The 20,008-nt window shown below is 43.8% G+C and overlaps 1 protein-coding gene across 1 annotated transcript in view; it reads right to left on the bottom strand.

The window, feature by feature from the left end:
• The window catches only part of GALNTL6 (polypeptide N-acetylgalactosaminyltransferase like 6), a 1,480,702-nt gene that overhangs the window by 54,922 nt on the left and 1,405,772 nt on the right, over nt 1–20,008 (bottom strand). Inside the window, exon 9 of the mRNA XM_040229727.1 lies at nt 17,312–17,533. Within this exon, the coding sequence (XP_040085661.1) occupies nt 17,312–17,533 (222 nt within the window). The remainder of the gene's footprint in view (nt 1–17,311; nt 17,534–20,008) is intronic.

The following is a 20,008-nucleotide window of genomic DNA, read 5'->3' as shown; positions in this document are numbered from 1 at the left end:
TTCAGATTCCTTAATTGTCTAAAAATGCCTCTTTTCAGTTAGTTTATTATATTCTATTCAGGATCCAAGCAAGTTCCATTTCATGATGCGTGGTTCTTAAGCTCTACAAAACTTTTGTGAATATTTCGTAATTTAGACCCCACCCCTACCGTGCATGGACTTAGTGAAGAAATTAGATTCTTAAATTCTAGATTTGGTTTCGATGTCATTTAACTTTCTCTCCTACTTCCCAAGTTTCCTATGGACTGAAGTTTTGTTTAAAAGCTTAATTAAATTCAGATTTGATCTTGTTGGTATTGCTGTTGCCGTTTTTAAAAAATTATATCAGACCTAGTTCTTGATTTTTCAGCTTGGTTTCTCTTTTTCTCATCTCCCTTCCTTTTATGAATTTACAACTTTTTGTTTATTTGTTCTTGTTCCGTCACTCAGTTGTGTCCAGCTCTTTGCGACCCCATGGACTGCAGCATGCCAGGCTTCCATGTCCTTCACTATCTCCTGGAGTTTGTTCAAGTTTTTATGCGTTAAACACCAACCTTTGTCAGCAAAGTGATGCTTCTGCTTTACTATGCTATCTAGGTTTGTCATAGCTTTCCTTCCGAGAACCAAGCATTTTCTGATTTTGTGGCTGCAGTCACCATTTGCAGTGATTTTGGAGCCCGATATATTTAGTGTATTTTAATTTATTGGGTTAACTTTTTGGGCATTCATAGTGTCCTGTCTATGGCAAGTGAAAACTGTTAGTTGACTCCTAGGTCCTTTTTTGTTTTTGTTTTTGACAAGAATGAGACTTTAATCATTTTTATGTGGAGTTTATAATATTAAGAGATAAAGCATTGTTAACCAACACAATAATGACTACACATCTGTTTGGTATGAGGCTTTTGAGTCCTAATTAAAACTTAATTTATAACAGTATTCATGATTAGTCTGAAATGCATTCTGTAGGTAATCTCTTGAGTTTCTATAGTATTTTCTTAGACTGCAACTGTTTACATGTCTGAAGTTACTTGAAGGCATTACTTTTAAGAAAGCTTACAAGTCTGTTCTCTACATCTGCAGCTCCATTCTTTCCCTACAAATAGGTTCACCAATACTATTTTTCTAGAGTCCATATATACGCATCAATATATGATATTTTTCTTTTCCTGACTTACTTCACTCTGTACAACAGGTTCTTGGTCCATCCACCTCACTACAACAAACTTGTTCCTTTTCATGGCTGAGTAATTGTCCATTGTGTGCATGTAGCACATCTTCATCCATTCACCTGCTGCTGGACGTCTATGCTAGCAGGGGAAGGAGAGGGTAGGATGAATTACAAAAGTAGGATTGACGTGTATATATACACTACCACGTGTGAAACAGATGTGTGCATGTGTTAGTCACTTAGTCATGTCCGACTCTTTGCGACCCCATGGACTGTATGTAGCCTCCCAGGTTCCTCTGTCCATGGAATTCTCCAGGCAAGAATACTGGAGTGGGTTGCCATTTCCTTCTCCAGTGTAAAGCAAATAGCTGGTGGGAAACTGCTATATAATACAGGAAGCCCAGCCTGGTGCTCTGTGATGACCTAGAGGTGTGGGGTGGGTTGGGGGAGGGAGGCTCAAAAATACCTACACATACATAGAACCAAGCATATTAGTTCTAGAACCAACCAAGCATATAATATCTATACATATATAGATATTATATCTATCTATCTATATAACTATGACTGATTTGTGCTGTTGGGTGGCAGAAACCAACACAATATTGTAAAACAGTTATCCTCCAATTAAAAAATAAATTAAAAAAGAAAAGAAAGCTTACTACTGAGCTTTGTACCATCCTCGGTCCTCCCTCCGTAGCTCCTCTTGAACATTTTTGTCATAATGATTAAAGGTTAGTTGGGACTTCCCAGGGGGCGCTAGTGGTAGAGAATCTGCCTGCAATGCTGGAGACGTGCAGGAGACGCGGGTTCAGTCCCTGTGTTGCGAAGCTCCCCTGGAGGAGGAGATGGCAACCCACCTCAGTATTCCTGCCTGGAGGATTCCACGGACAGAGGAGCCTGGCAGGCTACAGTCCATAGCGTCACAAAAGAACTGGACGTGACTGAGTCGAAGCAGCAGCAGCAGCTGAATGAAGGGCGCCCCGACCTGTGTCCTCTCGATCAGACCCTCAGGGCTTCCTTCCCTTCCTTCCTTTCTGGGGCAATATGTCCCAGCCCATTTTCCTACATTTCCTGCCCACAGCTAGGATCAGTCATTCCTTCAAGGATCCTTAGTTCCACTGAGCAGAGAATCCAGTTTAGAGACCACACTGAGAGTTAGGTGTGCCTGTGAGAGTTGGAGTGGAATTGTTTCTAGTCCTCAGTGAACAGAATTGAAAATTTGTATTTTAGAAAGCAAGGGGAAAACAAAAATCCTGATCCACCTTGCCATTTCCAATTCAAAGTTAAAATCCTCTAAGTGTTTATTATGTTAATTTTGTGTTTAGATTTCTTTTTATATGTAGATCTCAGAGGCAAACCTAGTTTCTTTATAACAGGAACATACATTCAGACTTGTGTACTTGAAAATAATGTGAATTTTAAAAACTGTTTCAGAGTTAAAGAGGTCTATTCTATTTACAGTGCTGATTACATGTTTCATTATTATTTTTTCCAGGTTTATATTTAATTTTGGCTATGCCACTCAGCTTGCAGGATCCTAGTTCCCCAAACCAGGGATTGAACCCAGCCCCTGGCAATGGAAGCTTAGAGTCCTAGCCACTGGAATGCAGGGAATTCCGAATCACATGGTTTCGATTATATGGAATCTTATTAAGTTTGGTTTACCTGGTATGTCTTGGACTGCGAGATGTTTGTTGTCCCATTTTTGGTATGTTTCAGTCCTTTTGTTCATTTACAACAGTTTCTACCTCATAAAAGTTGCTTCTCTGTAGATTGTAGTCTTTGTCATTATAGTCTTTTTTGGCTTTCTTTAACTTTTTAGTTTGTTTTCCCCTCATTCTACCATGTTTTATATTAAAATATGAACTTGTGCTTTCTTACTAAAGTTTCCCTGGTGTAGCTATGCTTCCTCTTTAATCCATAATCTTTGTGTCTTTTTGACTGTGGTATGTATCATACCACAGAGAGTTAGATTGGTTTTATTAGTTGATCTGAATTTTCTTCTTTTAACAGATTTCTTTATTGTTTGATCTCAGCTATGACATGCTGATTTATTATTTATTTACTGTTTCTGGTAAATCTTTCACTGATTCATTTTCTTTTCTCTTTGTAATCTTTGGCATTTCATATGGTTTGTGGGTGTTTTTTTTTTTTTTAGTTCTACTAGTTACCTTTAATATTGTATATAATATCTGAAGGTTCTTTTTTTTTTTTTGGTTAATGCCTAATTCTGCTCTTTTCTCAGTAATACTAATTATCTACAATCGTTTCCTTTTTATTCCCTCTCCTCAGTGTCTAAATGTAGATGGAAGTGAAAGTGTTAGTTGCTCAGTCCTGTCTGACTCTTTGTGACCCCATGGGCTATAACCTCTGTCCATGGAATTCTCCAAGTAAGAATACTGGAGTGGGTAGCTATTCCCTTCTCCAGGCGAATCGTTCCCAACCCAGGGAATGAACCCAGATCTCCCAAATTGCAGGCAGATTCTTTACCTTCTGAGCCATCTTTTCAAATGCAGGTGGTATTGTTTTAATCCTAGTTAATGCCTGAGGGAATTTATTCTGCTTTCTGCTTACTTTCTGTATTTGTTTGTTGTGTTATTTCCATTGTGTTATTTCTGTTACACATTGTCTGACCATATGACATTTACATATCCTTTTATCCTTACAGCCAGTCTCTGCCAGACTGCAAGCCAAGCTAATCTAAACATCTCTTGGTTTTCCGAAGCTCATTCTCTAGTAGGGTTCCTCAGGAAGACTCTTGGGAAAATTAATCTCAGTTCTAGAATGTTTATAACCTTTTTTTTTTTTTTGAAAGCCTTCATACTTGAAGCATAGCTTGGTTGGATATAAAATCTTTTGCTCATGTTTTAATTTCTAATGGATCTTTACACTGTTCTATTGTTTTCTGGCACAAAATGTTTGTGATTCAAAGTGTAACTTTAGTTTGTTTGCTTTTCGTTTGCATGCACCGTTGTTGTTTTTCATTAGCTAAGTTGTGTCCGACTCCTTGCGACCCCATGAACTGCAGCACACCAGGCTTCCCTGTCCTTCACTATCTCCCAGAGTATGCTCAAACTCATGTCCATTGTGTCAGTGATGCCATCCAACCAGATCATCCTCTTTCGCCTCCTCCTCCTGGCTTCAATCTTTCCCAGGATCAGGGTCTTTTCCAATGAGTTGCCTGTTTGCATCGGGTGGCCAAAGTATTGGAGCTTTAGCTTTAGCATCAGTCCTTCCAATGAATATTCAGGGTTGATTTCCTTTAGGATTGACTGGTTTGATCTCCTTGCTGTCCCAGGGTCTCTCAAGAGTCTTCTCCAGCACCACAGTTTGAAAGCATCAATTGTTGGGCACTCAGCCTTCTTTATGGTCCATCTCTCATATCCATACATGACTGCTGGAAAACCATAGCTTTGATTATACAGACCTTGGTTGGCAAAGTGATGTTGCTTTTCATCATTTAAAAACTACAACTATTTTACTAGAAATGTTCCAGTCTTAATTAATGGTCCTCAGTTGATTTTCTGAGCTTATTGTTGTTCAGTCACTCAGTCATGTCTGACTCTTTGCGACCCCATGGACTGCAGCATGCCAGACTTTCACTATCTCCCAGAGCTTGCTCAAACTCATGTCCATTGAGTTGGTGATGCCATCCAACCATCTCATCCTCTGTCGTCTCCTTCTCCTCCTGCCTTCAGTCTTTCCCAGCATCAGTCTTTTCTAACGAGTCAGATCTTTGTTGCCAGAGTAATGTGTCTGCTTTTTAACATGCTGTCTAGGTTTGTCGCAGCTTTTCTTCCAAGGAGCAAGCATCTTTTAATTTCATTGGCTGCAGTCACCATCTGCAGTGATTTTGGAGCCCTAAAAAATAAAGTCTGCCACTGTTGCCATTGTTCCCTATCTATTTGCCATGAAGTGATTGGACTGGATGCCATGGTCTTAGCTTTCTGAATGTTGAGTTTTAAGCCAGCTTTTCCACTCTCCTCTTTCACTTTCATCAAGAGGCTCTTTAGTTCCTCTTCACTTTCTGTCAGAAGGGTGGTGTCATCTGCATATCTAAGGTTATTGGTATTTCTCCTGGCAATCTTGATTCCAGTTTGTGCTTCATCCAGCCTGGTATTTTGCATGATGTACTCTGCATAGAAGTTAAATAAGCAGGGTGACAATATACAGCCTTGTCGTATTCCTTTCCCAATTTGGAACCAGTCCATTGTTCCATGTCCAGTTCTAGCTGTTGCTTCTTGACCTGCACACAAATTTCTCAGGAGGCAGGTAAGGTGGTCTGGTATTTCCATCTCTTTAAGAATTTTCCACAGTTTGTTATGATCCACACGGTCAAAGGCTTTGGCATAGTCAATGAAGCAGAAGTAGATGTTTTTCTGGAGCTCTCTTCCTTTTTTGATGATCCGATAGATGTTGGCAATTTGATCTCTGGTTCCTCTTCCTTTTCTAAATCCAGTTTGAACATCTTAAAGTTCTCAGTTCACGTACTATTGAAGCCTGGCTTGGAGAATTTTGAGCATTACTTTGCTAGCATGTAATGAGATGAGTGCAGTTGTGCAGTAGTTTGAACATTCTTTGGCATTGCCTTTTTTTGGGGATTGGAATGAAAACTGATCTTTCCCGTTCCTGTGGCCACTGCTGAGTTTTCCAGATTTGCTGGCATCTTGAGTGCAGCACTTTCACAGAATCATCGTTTAGGATGTGAAAGAGCTCAACTGGAATTCCATCATCTCCACTAGCTTTGTTCATAGTGATGCTTCCTAAGGCCCACTTGACTTCACACTCCAGGATGGAGTCTGGCTCTAGATGGGTGATCATACCATCATGGTTATCTAGGTCATTAAGATCTTTTTGTATGGTTCTTCTGTGATTTCTTGCCACCTCTTCTTAATATATTCTGCTTCTGTTAGGTCCATACCATTTCTGTCCTTTATTGTGCCCATCTTTGCATGAAATGTTCCCTTGGTATATCTAATTTTCTTGAAGAGATCTGTAGTTCTCAGCTACAGTCCCTTTAATATGTAGATTCAGGTATCTTTTTGAAGATTTTCTTGAATATAGCTTTATGTCTTTGGTGTCTTTCATTTTTTGGAGGTTTGGCGTTCTTTCAGAATTGATGTTAAATCTTCATTAAATTTCTGTTGTTTCAAATCTTTGGTAGAATCTTCCCTCTCTTCTTTATTTCTGCTATTAGTTTCACCCTCCTCCCTTCCAGCCTCGGTTTCTCTTACTGGACCTCCCATGTCTCTATTTGTTTCTTTGTTTCTTCTAATTCTGCCTTTGTTTCTGAGATATTTTTTCCTTCTTTCATTTTCTTCTCTTTTCATTTTTGAGTTTTCAGCTCTGTTTTTAATCTCATCACATTTCACATCAATCCAACTGTCTTCTTTTTATAACTTTTAATTTTTTTGGAGTATAGTTAATTTACAATGTTGTGTTAGTTTCTGGTATAGCAAAGTGACTCAGGTTTATATAAAAATATATGCACACATACATTATGCATATGTACACACACGCATATATACACATACATACACACATATATAGATAGATATAAAACTTTTTTTTTTTTTTAACCAATGGCACCACCTGGGAAGCCCAGAGTGTTAGTCATTCAGTTGTGTCCAACTCTTTGTGAACCTATGGACTATAGCCCGCTAGGTTCCTCTGTCCATGGGATACACAAGGCAAGAATACTAGAGTGAGTTTCCATTTCTGTCTCCAAGGGATCTTCCCAACCCAGAGATTGAACCTGGGTCTCCTGTATTGCAGGTGGACTCTATACCGCCTGAGCTACCAGGGAAGCCCGTGTGTGTGTGTGTGTGTGTTTGTTTCTCTCTCTGTGTGTGTGTGTTTCTCTGTGTGTGTCTGTGTGTGTGTGTGTCTGTGTGTGTGTGTAAAGCTTTTCTCACATTGTTTTCCATTATGGTTTATCATAAGATATTGAATATAGTTCTCCGTGCTCTGCAGTAGGATTTTACTGTTCAACTGTTTCCTTTCTGAGCTGTTTTAATTCTAACTTGTATGATTCTTTCAAGTTTAGATTGTTTTTATGTTTCTTTCAGCTCATTTAGGAATCTGTTGCACTTGTCATCCTCTTTGTGGCCACATTTGTGGGATGTTGTCATCATCTCTGGGAACTTTATTTGGTTCATTTAAATCTTTGTATGGGGTTTTATTGTAATCTGGCTTTATTTTCCACATACAAATTAGCCGTTCTCTTGGGAAGTTCCTCTGTAGGATTCTCTTCTGTGTCATTACTGTGATGGATTAAAACATACCTCTTTATATCTATGATGACTTCTTTATCAGGGAGGGCCTGATTCATAGGAGCTTGTGCTTCTAACTCTGTGTCATCTAGAGTCTGAGGGTCTTTCCCTCCAGAAAAGTGAGGCTACCTTTCTAGGTGCTTGTCCAGCATGTCCTGAGGGCCAGCTCAGACACCCCCTTCTCTGGTGTTAGAAGCTTTTGTCTTCCTGGGATCCACAGTGTTTCTTTTTGGGTCCCACTAGCAGCAGGTTCTTTTCTTTCCTTTTTTTTTTTTTTTTTTTTAAGCAAGGTGAGGAAAAGGGAACTGGAAAGACTGAGTCTCTTTCTTTCCAAGAGGGCATATTTCAGAGCACTTCTGAGATCCTGCAGAGAGAGATCTAGGGCAGAGGACTGCCTCAGCTCCTTTGAATTCTGGGGCCCCTTACTAGTTTCCTATGGTTTCCTTGCTCTTGTCCTCAGTGTGGAGCCTTTGAGGGAGTCTTTGACTTTCACTGGCCCGTTTGTAGACTTGAGGGTTTTGTTCCTTTTTCGTAAAGGATGGGTTCCTTTTGGGGGTGAATACTTGCTGATTTCTGAGTTGCAGCTCGTAGCACCGTCCACGCTCTCCTTCTTCCCTACCATCATTCCTGCTGATCCCACACCTGCTGCCACCTGATGTAGTTTCCACTAACCCTGCTCTGGGGCTCCTGGTCACCAGTTTTATGTAAGATGACATCCATGTTGTGTATGGTTTTTCTTTTGTGATCCTATATATTTTGTCTGGGCTATGATTTAACAAAATTGTGCTGTTACCCTGGAGAAGGCAATGGCACCCCACTCCAGTACTCTTGCCTGGATAACCCCATGGACGGAGGAGCCTGGTGGGCTGCACTCCATGGGGTCGCTAAGAGTAGGACACAACTGAGCGACTTCACTTTCACTTTTCACTTTCACCCATTGGAGAAGGAAATGGCAACCCACTCCAGTGTTCTTACCTGGAGAATCCCAGGACGGGGGAGCCTGGTGGGCTGCCATCTGTGGGGTTTGCACAGAGTTGGACATGACTGAGGCGACTTAGCAGCAGCAGCAGCAGTGCTGTTACTCATGTTTTTAGCATCAGAAATCCCAGTATATTTTAAAACAAGAATATAGTAGAAATGTTAGCTTTCTGACATCACATCCTATGGCTTTTCATTATTTCCAGTAGAATAGCAGTATTTGATGTTAGGATCTGGAACCAAACTGTTTGCTGCCAACTGGTATGCAATTCTGGCTTAAAAAAAAAAAAGTGTGGCCAAAGATCTTGAATGTGTGTAACCAGTTCTACATGATTTGGGTCTCGAACAAGACTAAGAAAAATTGACTTGTCCTTCCTGTTTTAGGGATTGTCTAGAAAGTTAAGCTACTCTTGAGATTACCTTGTTAGTTTCTCTTTGTAACGTGCCTAACAGATGGGTCACCGTATCTAGACACTGACCAACTAACAGACATCACGTTGGCAATAGAAGCTCAAGAGAAGGGCCTTTCATGTCACCATAAATGGGAAAGCTCTAAGAGTTTGTTGTTGATGGGATAAAAAGAGAGTTTTAGAAATCTAAAGGTGGTCAAAGTCAATTCCTTGGAATCTAATCAAGGGGATAAAAACCCATAAAGAGATAGTTGTGAGAAAACCAAATGTGGAGAAAGAATGGAGGCTTCAGGGGAGCCCACACATGCTGATTTTCCCACCTCTCGACCCAAGACAGAGATAGTTATGTTTCAGGCCATTCACGAAATCTCAGACAGACTGAGGACCTTTAAGCTGCAAACGGAAGGGAGGACTTAGGTCTAAGCAGTGCAGTAACTGCACGTCCTGGAGTTTGGAACAGGGCCAGCCAAGACCTGCTGCTAACAGACAGCTCAATTCAGAGCAAGCCTCTTGGAGGAATATTTGCTCTTGTTCTTAACTACTGTCTGCCTGCAAGTGATAAAGCCAGTTCTAAGCCCAGTGGCATCTGCCTGCATCTCTATGCATGACACTCAGTATTTTCTCAGTGTTCTTCCAGGACCCCAAGAATCTTTCCCACTGTTTGCCTGGTTGGTTTTTTTTTTTGTTTGTTTGTTTGTTTTCCATCAATGTGTGGAAGGTCACTGGACTTTTAAGGCAAGTTAAGGGCAGTTGTTCCCACAGGGGCCACTCTGAATTCTCTCCCAGAAGCCAGCTGGGCTTTCTGTGAAAGAATGGGTGGGGAAGGGGTATTCTTATGTCCCTGGCTGGAGAAATTATATTGAATTTTTCCATCTGTGCCAATCTCCTGAGGCTGTAGATTGGAAATTCTGCTATAATAATTGAGTGATCCTCAAATTCTGTTAATTTTATATCATTCTTGAAATGAGAAAGGTACCAGTCATTGATAATTCAACACTAAAATGAATTCACAATTAGGCCAACATACACTTAAAATTGCCTCTACTCCTGTCGCATGGCCCTAAATAGAAAAAACAAAGTTTTGTTTGACGTATTTATAGAAAAGAAGAAAAAAACCTTTCAGCTCTGAAACACCTCTGATTCTATTAGGACGTGGATCATATTGCTAATGTGGAGACATTAAGATGCCCAATTTGCTCAGCAGGTGATATGAAACTAAAATCACATTGATTGGGCTTCCCTGATGCTTCAGTGGTAGAGAATTTGCCTGCCAGTGCAGGAGACACAGGTTCAGTCCCTGATCTGGAAAGATCCCACATGAATGCAGAGCAATTAAGCCTGTGCTCTACAGCCCAGGAGCCACAGCTACTGAAGCCAGGTCATCCCCGAGCCTTTGCTCCACAGCAAGAGAAGCCCACACACCACAACTAGAGAACGGGCCTGGCCAGCTAGAGAGAAGACTGTGTAGCAACAAAGACCCAGCACAGCCAAAAATGAAGCAGTAAGAAAGAACACATTTATCTGGAAACACCAAGTTTGTCTTCAACTTTAGAGAACTCAGGAAGCACACAGTAGATTCTGAAAGGATAATGTACTTCTTTATGTAGTCTTACATTTTTCTCAGCCTGTGTGCAGAGCCCCAGAGAGATGAACCAGCACACTCTGCTGGGATTGTCTCTGCCTGAGAAAATAAATGACAGCTCAAGTTTCGTACACTCAGAGAATGACAAATCATCTCTGAACAGCGGCTCAATTTACAGATCTGGTTTAGACAGAAAGCAGTTGAATGGTAGGGATGGTACTGGCACGGTTGCCAAGAAAGTAGTAAGAGCAGTCCTCTGCAGATTACTCTGCTGCCAGTGGAGGTTGTGGAGGTGAGAATACTGGCCATTACTCTCCCCAGAGAAGGAGCCAGACCCTGGCTTTCTCTTCTGTCTCAGCAGCCAAGCTTGCATAGAATTTGTTTGAAAGAGACAGCATCATATTATCAGATAAGGCACCCCCTAGTGTCAAGCTTCCTTTCCTGGATGCTGATATGGAGAAATCTAAAGACCTCAGGTACCATGAGAATATCAGAGAGAGAGTGAAAGGAAGCCAAGAGCAGCTGGAGCCGAGCGGGAGAGCTGGAACGATTCCGGGGGCCTGTCTGTGTGAAGATGCCACCATTCAGGGTGACTTGAATCTTGAGCGAGGAGTTTAAATAGCAGCAGAAGGAGTTTGGCATTGAAATGAATTTTTAAAATAAAGGTTTTTTAAAAAAAGTTTTGCACAATGGCAAGATGACAAACGGCTGTGCCAAGACCGGCACATTGAGGACAGCTAGAAGACACCTGAGTGGGAGAGACACGCCTGTCTGTTTTACGTCCTTTAGTCCTTCGCGCATGTGAAGATGTGAGATTCTGCACAACTCTTTTATTTTTAATAGTGAAGGAGTACTATAAATGGCTATAGTGAATTCATGAATTCTAAGGAGGGGAAGGAATAAGAAGGCGAAAAATAATAGGAAATTCTGTTTTGTCCATTTAGCATCTTGACACAAAAAAGAGACACCCACTTCCTCTGTGCCTGGTTTAAGAACAGCTTTCTGATTTAAACCCATTCTCACCCAGGCTTCTTCTCTGGCAGAACATCATGGAAAGTGCATTGCTTCTATCTGAAGAGCACAAAGGGATGCTCAACTTACTACATGACTCAAAACCCCATTTATTTTCTCAGGGCGCATCGCCGCCTCACTCCACCCACTACCCTGGTGACCAGAGGGCAGAATGATGCCTCCATCAGAGGTGACTTTAATCTCTTCTTGCCTTTGGAGTGGGAACCTGGCAGGGGGAATTTGGAAATTGTTCATACAGAGGATTTTTGCATTTGGAGGTTTTTCTTCTCCTTAGGATGTCAGAAGAGAAGGTTTCATATCTTGTTGGACTATGGTTTGGAATGTGGACCTGTCAGTCCATCGGAATCAATCACCTGAGATTCATACCATCTCTTCCTGGGCAGGCTTCCCAGAGAGGCAGACTCTGCAGACTGGCCAGGGGGTGGTGTGGAGACCCTTCCCATGTGGTGAGGTGGGTACAGTCTGGCTTCCTGTGGCGGCCTGTAAACAACTGTGCATGTGGAGGTGACAAGTTGTCAAGATCCTCCATTCCATTGTTGTTTATTCACTTAGTAAGCATTTATTGTGGAGAAGGCAATGGCAACCCTCTCCAGTATTCTTGCCTTGAGAATCCCATGGACAGAGGAGCCTGGTGGGCTATAGGCCATGGGGTCGCTAAGAGTTGGACACGACTGAGCGACTTCACTTTCACTTTTCACTTTGGAGAAGGAAATGGCAACCCACTCCAGTATTCTTGCCTGGAGAATCCCGGGGACAGAGGAACCTGTTGGGCTGCCTTCTATGGGGTTACACAGAGTCGGACATGACTGACACGACTTAGCAGCAGCAGCAGCAAGCATTTATTGAGCATATACTGTATGTGAACTGTGGTGTTGGAAAAGAATCTTGAGAGTCCCTTGGACTGCAAGGAGATCAAACCAGTCAATCCTAAAGGAAATCAAGCTGAATATTCATTGGAAGGACTGAAGCTGAAACCCCAGTACTTTGGCCACCTGATGCGGAGAGCTGACTCATTGGAAAAGACCCTGATGCTGGGAAAGATTGAAGGCGGGAGGAGAAGGGGACAACAGAGGAAGAAATGGTTGGACGGCATCACTGACTCAATGGACATGAATTTGAGCAAACTCTGGGAGATAGTGAAGGACAGGGAAGCCTGGTGTGCTGCAGTCCATGGGGTCGCAAAGAGTCAGACACAACTTGGTGACTGAACAACAAAATATGCCAAACCCTGCCTTTAGCTGCTGAAGGGCAGTCATAATTTAACAAATCAACAGAATCCCTTTGCCCTGGAACTGGCTCTCTAGATAGATGAGAAACACAAGAAATAAGTAGATGGCGGAGCTTGCTGCATAGTGAGGGATGCTGATGAGAAGGAGAGAGCAGGGCAGGGGGTTAGGAGCAGATGAGGTGGGCAACCCCATATTCATTGCTGCATCGTGACGGGGGGACAGTCGGGGAGGGCCCCCTGAGAAAACAGTGCTTTGGAGGAAGTGCCTGAAGGAAGTGAGGGGAGCACCTTGGGGTCCAAGGTGAGGGAACAGCAGGGGACAGGGCCCTAAGCTGGGCTTGTGCCCAGCCTGTGGGGAGCAGCACTGAGGTCCTGCAGAAAGGGAGCTGGGGGCCACCAGGAAGGGCTGAGGTTGGAGGGGCACAACAGGGGCCAGGTTGTTCAGGTACAGTGAGGACTTTGACCCCAAGAGAGCTGCTGGAAGGTCCTGAGTGAGGCAGTGGCCTGATCTCCTGTCTTAGTGGAGAATGAGCCTCAGGAAGGAGGGTGGAAGCAGACGGATGAGCTTGGAGACACACGTGACAACCGGAGGAGTCTGTCAGGGAAACGAGTAGCAGTTTATATGCTGTTTATGGTCTGTAATGCACAGATCCTTTCCGAACTGGGTTCCAACGACCAGAGCCTGAAACTGCCTTGGCACTTCACTGTTTACTTGGGGTTGTGCTGGCATGGATGAGCAGGTGGAAGCCGTTCCAAGTACAAGTGAATAAGACAGCAGCTACCTGCTTCATGCCACAGGGTGCCCACCAGGGATTCCGTGTTTTTGTTGCTGGAGCTTTGTGGTTCCTTGCTACCACTGCTTTAAAACACACACACACCGACACACACACAGACACAGTGTGTGTTTCCCTTTTCACTTTCTTATCAAAACAGCAAGCGACCTATTACATTTATGTAGGAGTGTGGCCCATGCGGAAAATTAAAGTTTATATGGAATAAATAGCCTTTTCATATACTAGATTGGGTCTTGCAACAGAAAAGGGACATTGGTGAAAAGTAAAACTGGTGAAATCTGAATAAAGTCTGTAGTTGAGTTCATTTGTACCGATACTAATTGTGTACTCTGTGTTCTGTGCTAAGTCGCTTCAGTCGTGTCTGACTCTTTGTGATCACATGGACTGCGGCTCTGCCAGGCTCCTCTGTCGTGGGATTCTCCAGGCAAGAATACTGGAGTAGGTTGCCATGCCCTCCTCCAGGGGATCTTCCCGACTCAGGGATCGAACCTGCGTCTCTTAACATCTCCAGCACTGGCAGGTAATGCTTAAACACTAGTGCCACCGGGAAGCCCACCAGTACTAATTACTGGGTTTAAATGTGCCATGGTTAACGTCACAAACATATGCTGCTGGCATTAGAAGCGGATGAAAGATGTACGTCAGCCTTCTGTACCTTCTGTGGCAAATTTTCTGTACATTTAAAATCATTCCAAAATAAAGTAATAAAAGCACCCCACTTAGAGGGAAAAGAAAAACATGAGTGAAAACTCTGAATTTCTTTCAGAGATGAAATGGGTCCACAGATATGTTCTGCACAGTTAGAATTTTTATCTACCATTAAGAAGTAGGTCGCTGTTATGCAATATAGAGCTAGACAACGGTCTTTCCTGTTTGTCACTTCATTTCGATTAGGCTCCGTTGCAAATACTGGGTTTTCCACGTTATGGAAAAACCCAAACAAACTTCTTGGCCGACTGTGTCCTCGCCCCCTGCGTTAAATGTCCAGGCATGACTCTTCCTCTCCTCTGCTTGGGAAATGGGTATTTTTCAGTATGGTTTACACCCCACACCCTGTCATTTGTTGATTTCCCTTCCCTCTGCCTTCCTCCCGTCTTGAGTCTTCATCCTTGCTATGTGTCACCCCTTCACTGAATAAATGTCACTAAATGTAACTGGTCCTAGAACTACTTTGCCACCTTCTTGTTTTCCTAAACCTAAACATGACCTTTCTTGGTTTGCTGTTCTGAAGCTTTGGGGAAAGAAATTTGCCATTATATTAAAAAAAAAAAATCTGACATTCTCCATGTCTGATTGTATAGACCAAGAATGGTGATCCCAAATGTCTCTAGGGCCCAGGCAAACCATGCGGCGATATGAGACAGTTGAGACTACCAGATACACTAGATAACCAGGGAATTTGCTGTGTGATGCAGGGAGCTCAAACCTGGTGCTCTGTGACAACCTAGAGGGGTGGGAGGGAGGTTCTGGAGGGGACATGTGTATACCTATGGCTGGTTCATGTTGACTTATGGCAGAAACTAACACAACACTGTAAAATGATTAACCTCCAATTAAAAATAAAATTAAAAAAACTCAAGAAAACACCCCAAGACAAAGAGTAACAGATACAGAAACTGGCATCGCCTACCTGGTTGTAAGATGGTTCTCATTTGATTATTCTTGCAAAGTTGTATCTTTTCTAGAACCTCAGGGAAATTTCAAATCTGTTTCCAAGCAAGATGCTTTTTTTCCCCCCAAGGTGCTTTATAAATGCAAGTTATTATTTAGTCAGTCAATGTGGGAAAATGTGATCAGTCGCAGTTTAGGTAGTAACGGGAAGGAATAAAAAATTATGACTCCACAGAGGGAGAAGATGGATGAGATTTTAACCCAGATGTGAATGAACACAGCGATACTGGGAGGTCTTAGAGGATGTTCTTAGTCACTAAGGCAGGACCATTTTTAGATCATTATAGAAAGATGACAAACATAACCTCAACCAAAAAAAAAAAAAAAAAAAAAAAAAAACTTGAGGAAGAAACTTACCTACTTATTGGGTAACAAATTCTTACATCTTACAATGGGTTAGACATTGCTCTCTCTGGAGTATATCTTAAGTTTCTGTGGCTGTAAATTAAGCCCCTGGTACATAACAAAAAGAATACTAGCAGCATAATATTATTAATATCCCAGGGATGTATTAATGAAATGTTTAAGATACACTGGAAAGAAAGTGAAAGTGTTAGTCGCTCAGTTATGTCTGACTCTCTGCGACCCCATGGACTATAGCCCACTAGCTCCTCTGTCCATGGAATTCTCCAGGCAAGAATACTGGGTTGCCATTCCTTTCTCCAAAGGATCTTCCCAACCCCAGGATCAAACCTGGGTCTCCCGCATTGCAGGCAGATTCTTTACCATCTGAGCCACTGGAAAGCCCCAGGATGCACTGGATTAAAGAGCAAAGTACTCACTGACTTAAGCATCCATGGTCAGGACCACTTGATGTAGAAAAAAACGTTAGGAGATGGCTCCATCCTTCTTGCCGGTGGAATCCCAGGTCTATAGGTAACGACACCTCTTTGGGCCTCTCAGCAAAACAGGCAGCACACAGGTGACTCCCTGAAGAAGTTTCCCCAGAGAGCCTGGACTCACCGCAGGACACTCCCCCACCGGTCCTCCCCCCAACCCCTCCTTGCCACACGCAGGCCTCCCCTATTTTCAGAGCTCCGCTAAGTCACAGGCACTAAGCAGGCAAAGACACGTTCTCCCCACACCACAAAGCCAAGGACAACAATGGGAAGGCTCCTCCATGAGGCGAGGCAGTCCACACCTGGCTTCCGAAAGCCCAGAGCCTTGGAATGGCGAGAACATCCTGCCCAGGCCCCTGCCATGAGCAGATGAGACCATGGGCTAAGTCCACACCATTCCATTTGAATCCCTGCTCTAGCATGCTCTTTCCTAAGGGAGCAAGCAGGGCTGAGTGGAACTGAACCCATCACAAGACTCCTTTACATGTCCAAAGATACATGGTTTGAATTTGCCAACGGAGGCTTTCCAGCTCTTTCCATTTTAGATCATGAAATAAAATTAAGAAGCAGCACTCAGAGGTGGGGAGGTTAGTCCTCATTTAAGGAGCCAATGGGGTTCCCTGGTGACTCAGCTGGTAAAGAACCTACCTGGCAATGTGGGAGACACAAGAGAGGCTGGTTCAATCCCTCAGTCAGGAAGATCCCCTGGAGAAGGAAATGACAACCCACTCTAGTATTCTTGCCTGGGAAATCCTGTGGACAGAGGAGCCTGGCAGGCTACAGTCTAGACGGTCGCAAGAAGTTGGACACGACGGAGCAACCAAACCACCACCAAGGAACCGATGAGGTTCCACATGTGCCTCTGTGCTGGGTATTCTGGAAAAGTCTGTCCTGTGATTCTGCCTGGCGCACCTGGTTAGGAAAGCTGCCAAGCCCCTGGACACCTTATCCTTGCTCTGACAAATAGCAACCAGGCTGTGTGAGGAGGAGGGAGGGATTTTATCGTGGACATCACGGCACATTTATGTACACAGCAGCACCAGAGACATTTTCATTCTCTGCCAGCTCTTAGGGCAGTTTCACTAATCTCAAATCAAAATATTTTCCAGGTGCATTAAAAAAAATCAATTTTCAGAGTCAACAGTGGCCAAGGGCTCCAGGGGTGAGCTCACTGCCTTCCCCAGCAGCTCCTAGAGAGGCCGAATAGACGCTTATCAGAGATGGTTTCAGCCGACCTTTACTGACCGCTGGGCAAGGGAGCAGAGGGCTTCAGCAACCTCCATCCCACCCCTGCTGGGGACAGGGGCATAAGTTCTTTGCTTTTCATGGGGGTGCTGGAGAGCCGGGCGCCTCACCTCGCCCCAGGCCGCGGGCGGGGGCTCCACCGGAGGGTAGTACTTGGGCACATCCCAGGCCACAGCTGCCATGAACCACTTGAAGTCTTTGCACTTGAGCTGTCTGCGCAGCTCCTTCTGCGCCGAGAGGTCCCCGGTGGACAGGTGCCGGTACTCCGGGCGCCGCTGGTAAATGTACTCGGCGAACTCGTCCATCCAGGTCTCTGCCACCCGCTTCAGGTTCTGCACAGGACAGAAGAGGGTCAGTGGTTGGCCCGTGTCCACCACGGTGCAGCTCAGTTGCCCTCGAAATGGAAAAAAACAAAGGAATTAGACAACCTCAGGCAGCTCTGGTGGTGAGTTTTCCTCACTGCCAGAGGCGTGAGACAGTTAGCCTGAGGCCACGCATGCATTTCTGCTTCTGGCATGGGGTTGACTGCCAATTAGAGAGCTCAAATAAATGAGACAGAGACGGTGAAACACCCCGCGGACAAGCTGATCACCTTTCTCATTCCTGCTGTTACTGCCCACTGATGATTTCTTTGTTTTTCACCCAGAATTACAGGAGTTGGAGCCGGAGGTAACAACGTTGCTCTTAGGCATCTGATCGCTTAAACTGGTTCAGGGGACAATGAGGGATCTTGGCAAGAGTGACGAGGAACCAGCTGTTGTTTTCCCAGTCACAGTGAGAGAGCTCAGCAAGGCTGAAACAAAGACCTTGTGTTCGGGTGGTGTTTTGTGCCATATGGAAGCCCGGAGAACTAGTAATTCACGACACAGTGAAGTCGGCTAAGGAGGCACCAAGGGGCCTCTGCAGGTGGAGCCGTGGGTGCAGAGAGCAGGGAGGCCGGCCCTTAGAGGAAGGAGCCTGGAGGCTCAGGGTAGGAGGCTCGGCGCGTTTGCCAGTTTTGAGGTTCAACAGGTAACTTTTATGCCCTGGGTCTCAGATTCCTCGCCTGAAAAAGGGACATAGAGTCATCTGTCCCTCCATCATGGGAGTGGTTGCAGGATTAAGTAACACCTGGGTTTCAGTATTCTCCCCTGGGAAATCCCATGGACAGAGGAGCCCGGTGGGCTGCAGTCCATGGGTTCACAAAAGAGTCTGAGTGAGTCTGAACACTTTCACTTTTCACTTGCTTTATTTTAAACACCCAACTGGTGTGAAGATACAATGAGCAGAAAGGCTGGGAACTCTACTAAGACCCAGAAACAAGTGACTGAAGTAACTAGGAATGGTTAGGAAAATTGTTTATCTTAAAAATTGCTGCACTGTACTGTCCTAAAGGAGACTATTCCTAATGCAATTGTACCCTTTTTTTTGGTTTGTTTTCCCAGTATGCACACCTCCAGCCTCCCTGGAGGGCCTCTCTCCTATCTGACCTCGTTCCCAACACTTGCCACCGCCTCCTCCCTGGTCTCCTTGGTTAGCATGGTAGGGCTCAGTTGGTCAGCAAGAGACAGAGAAGACATGATGCCATAAAGACTACTCTGATTTATTTATTTTTTTAAGGTTTTTTTTTTTGATATGGACCATTTTTAAAGACTTGATTGAATTTGTTACAATATTACTTGTTTCATGTCTTTTGTTCATGAGGCATGTGGGCTCTTAACTCCCTGAAAGAAGTCACTGTTAGTTGCTCAGTCTTGTCTGACTCTGCCGCCCCATGAACTAGGTAGCCCATCAGGCTCTTCTGACCATGGGATTCTCCAGGCAAGAGCACTGGAGTGGGTAGCCATTCCCTTCTGCAGGGGATCTTCCTGACCCAGGGATCAAACCAGGATCCCCTGCATTGCAGGCGGATTCTTTATCACTGAGCCACCAGGGAAGCCCCATTCACTCCCTGACTAGGGGTTACACCTTCACCTCCTGCTTGAAAGGTGCAGTCTTAACCACTGGACTGACAGGGAAGTCCCAGGGCTACTTTGATTTCTTGGTTGCCTCTGTGTTCCTTTCTAAGATTCCTGGCATGGAGGGCTTAAGAATTTCTCTCTGAGGGGTTGTTATGTGCTATCATTGTGCTGCTTGCCACCTCATCAGCATTGCCTGGCCAAGAACACTTTCTTCTCCTCTGACTTCAGTTTATTTTGACAAATGATCAGAGTCGACATTATTTTGTAATAGTCTAACCCACTCCAGTATTCTTGCCTAGAAAATCCCATGGACAGAGGAGCCCAGCAGGCTATAGTCTATGGGGTCACAAAGTGTCAGACACGACTGAACGACTGAACATGCATGCGTACACACACACACACACACACACACACACGTGCACACAGCCCTCACCATGGACTCTGAGCTGCCCGATTTGTGTGGAGGCTCCTGCTCTGTTCTGGGAGCAGGAAGCACAGGCACACGTGATACCCAAGTATGAGTCTTCGGTGTCACCTTGGCATTTACCATTCATTCTGACAAATGTTCTGCCTGAAATGCATTCTATTTTCATTTGTCCTTGGACAAGCAATTTTTATGATTAGCAACAAAGGCTCACAGATAGGATGGAAAAAAAATCAGTTGGTAATATTAAAACTTTATTTGTATTCGACTTAGATTTTTGGCAGTAGTTTCAATCTTTCTCCTAAACTTCAATTATTATGTAAAGTGGAAATATTTAATTTTTACCTACTTTGTGCTTCTCAGATAAACAAGTACGAATAAAGGCAAGAAAATAGCAAAGAGCAGCAATGAAGAGGTAAATTACCCGGGAGTAACAAGGAAAT

The sequence above is a fragment of the Oryx dammah genome, unplaced genomic scaffold, assembly GCF_014754425.2.
Source record: "Oryx dammah isolate SB20612 unplaced genomic scaffold, SCBI_Odam_1.1 HiC_scaffold_1, whole genome shotgun sequence".
Classification (NCBI taxonomy): domain Eukaryota; kingdom Metazoa; phylum Chordata; class Mammalia; order Artiodactyla; family Bovidae; genus Oryx; species Oryx dammah.
This window is presented reverse-complemented; position numbering and strand designations above follow the sequence as displayed.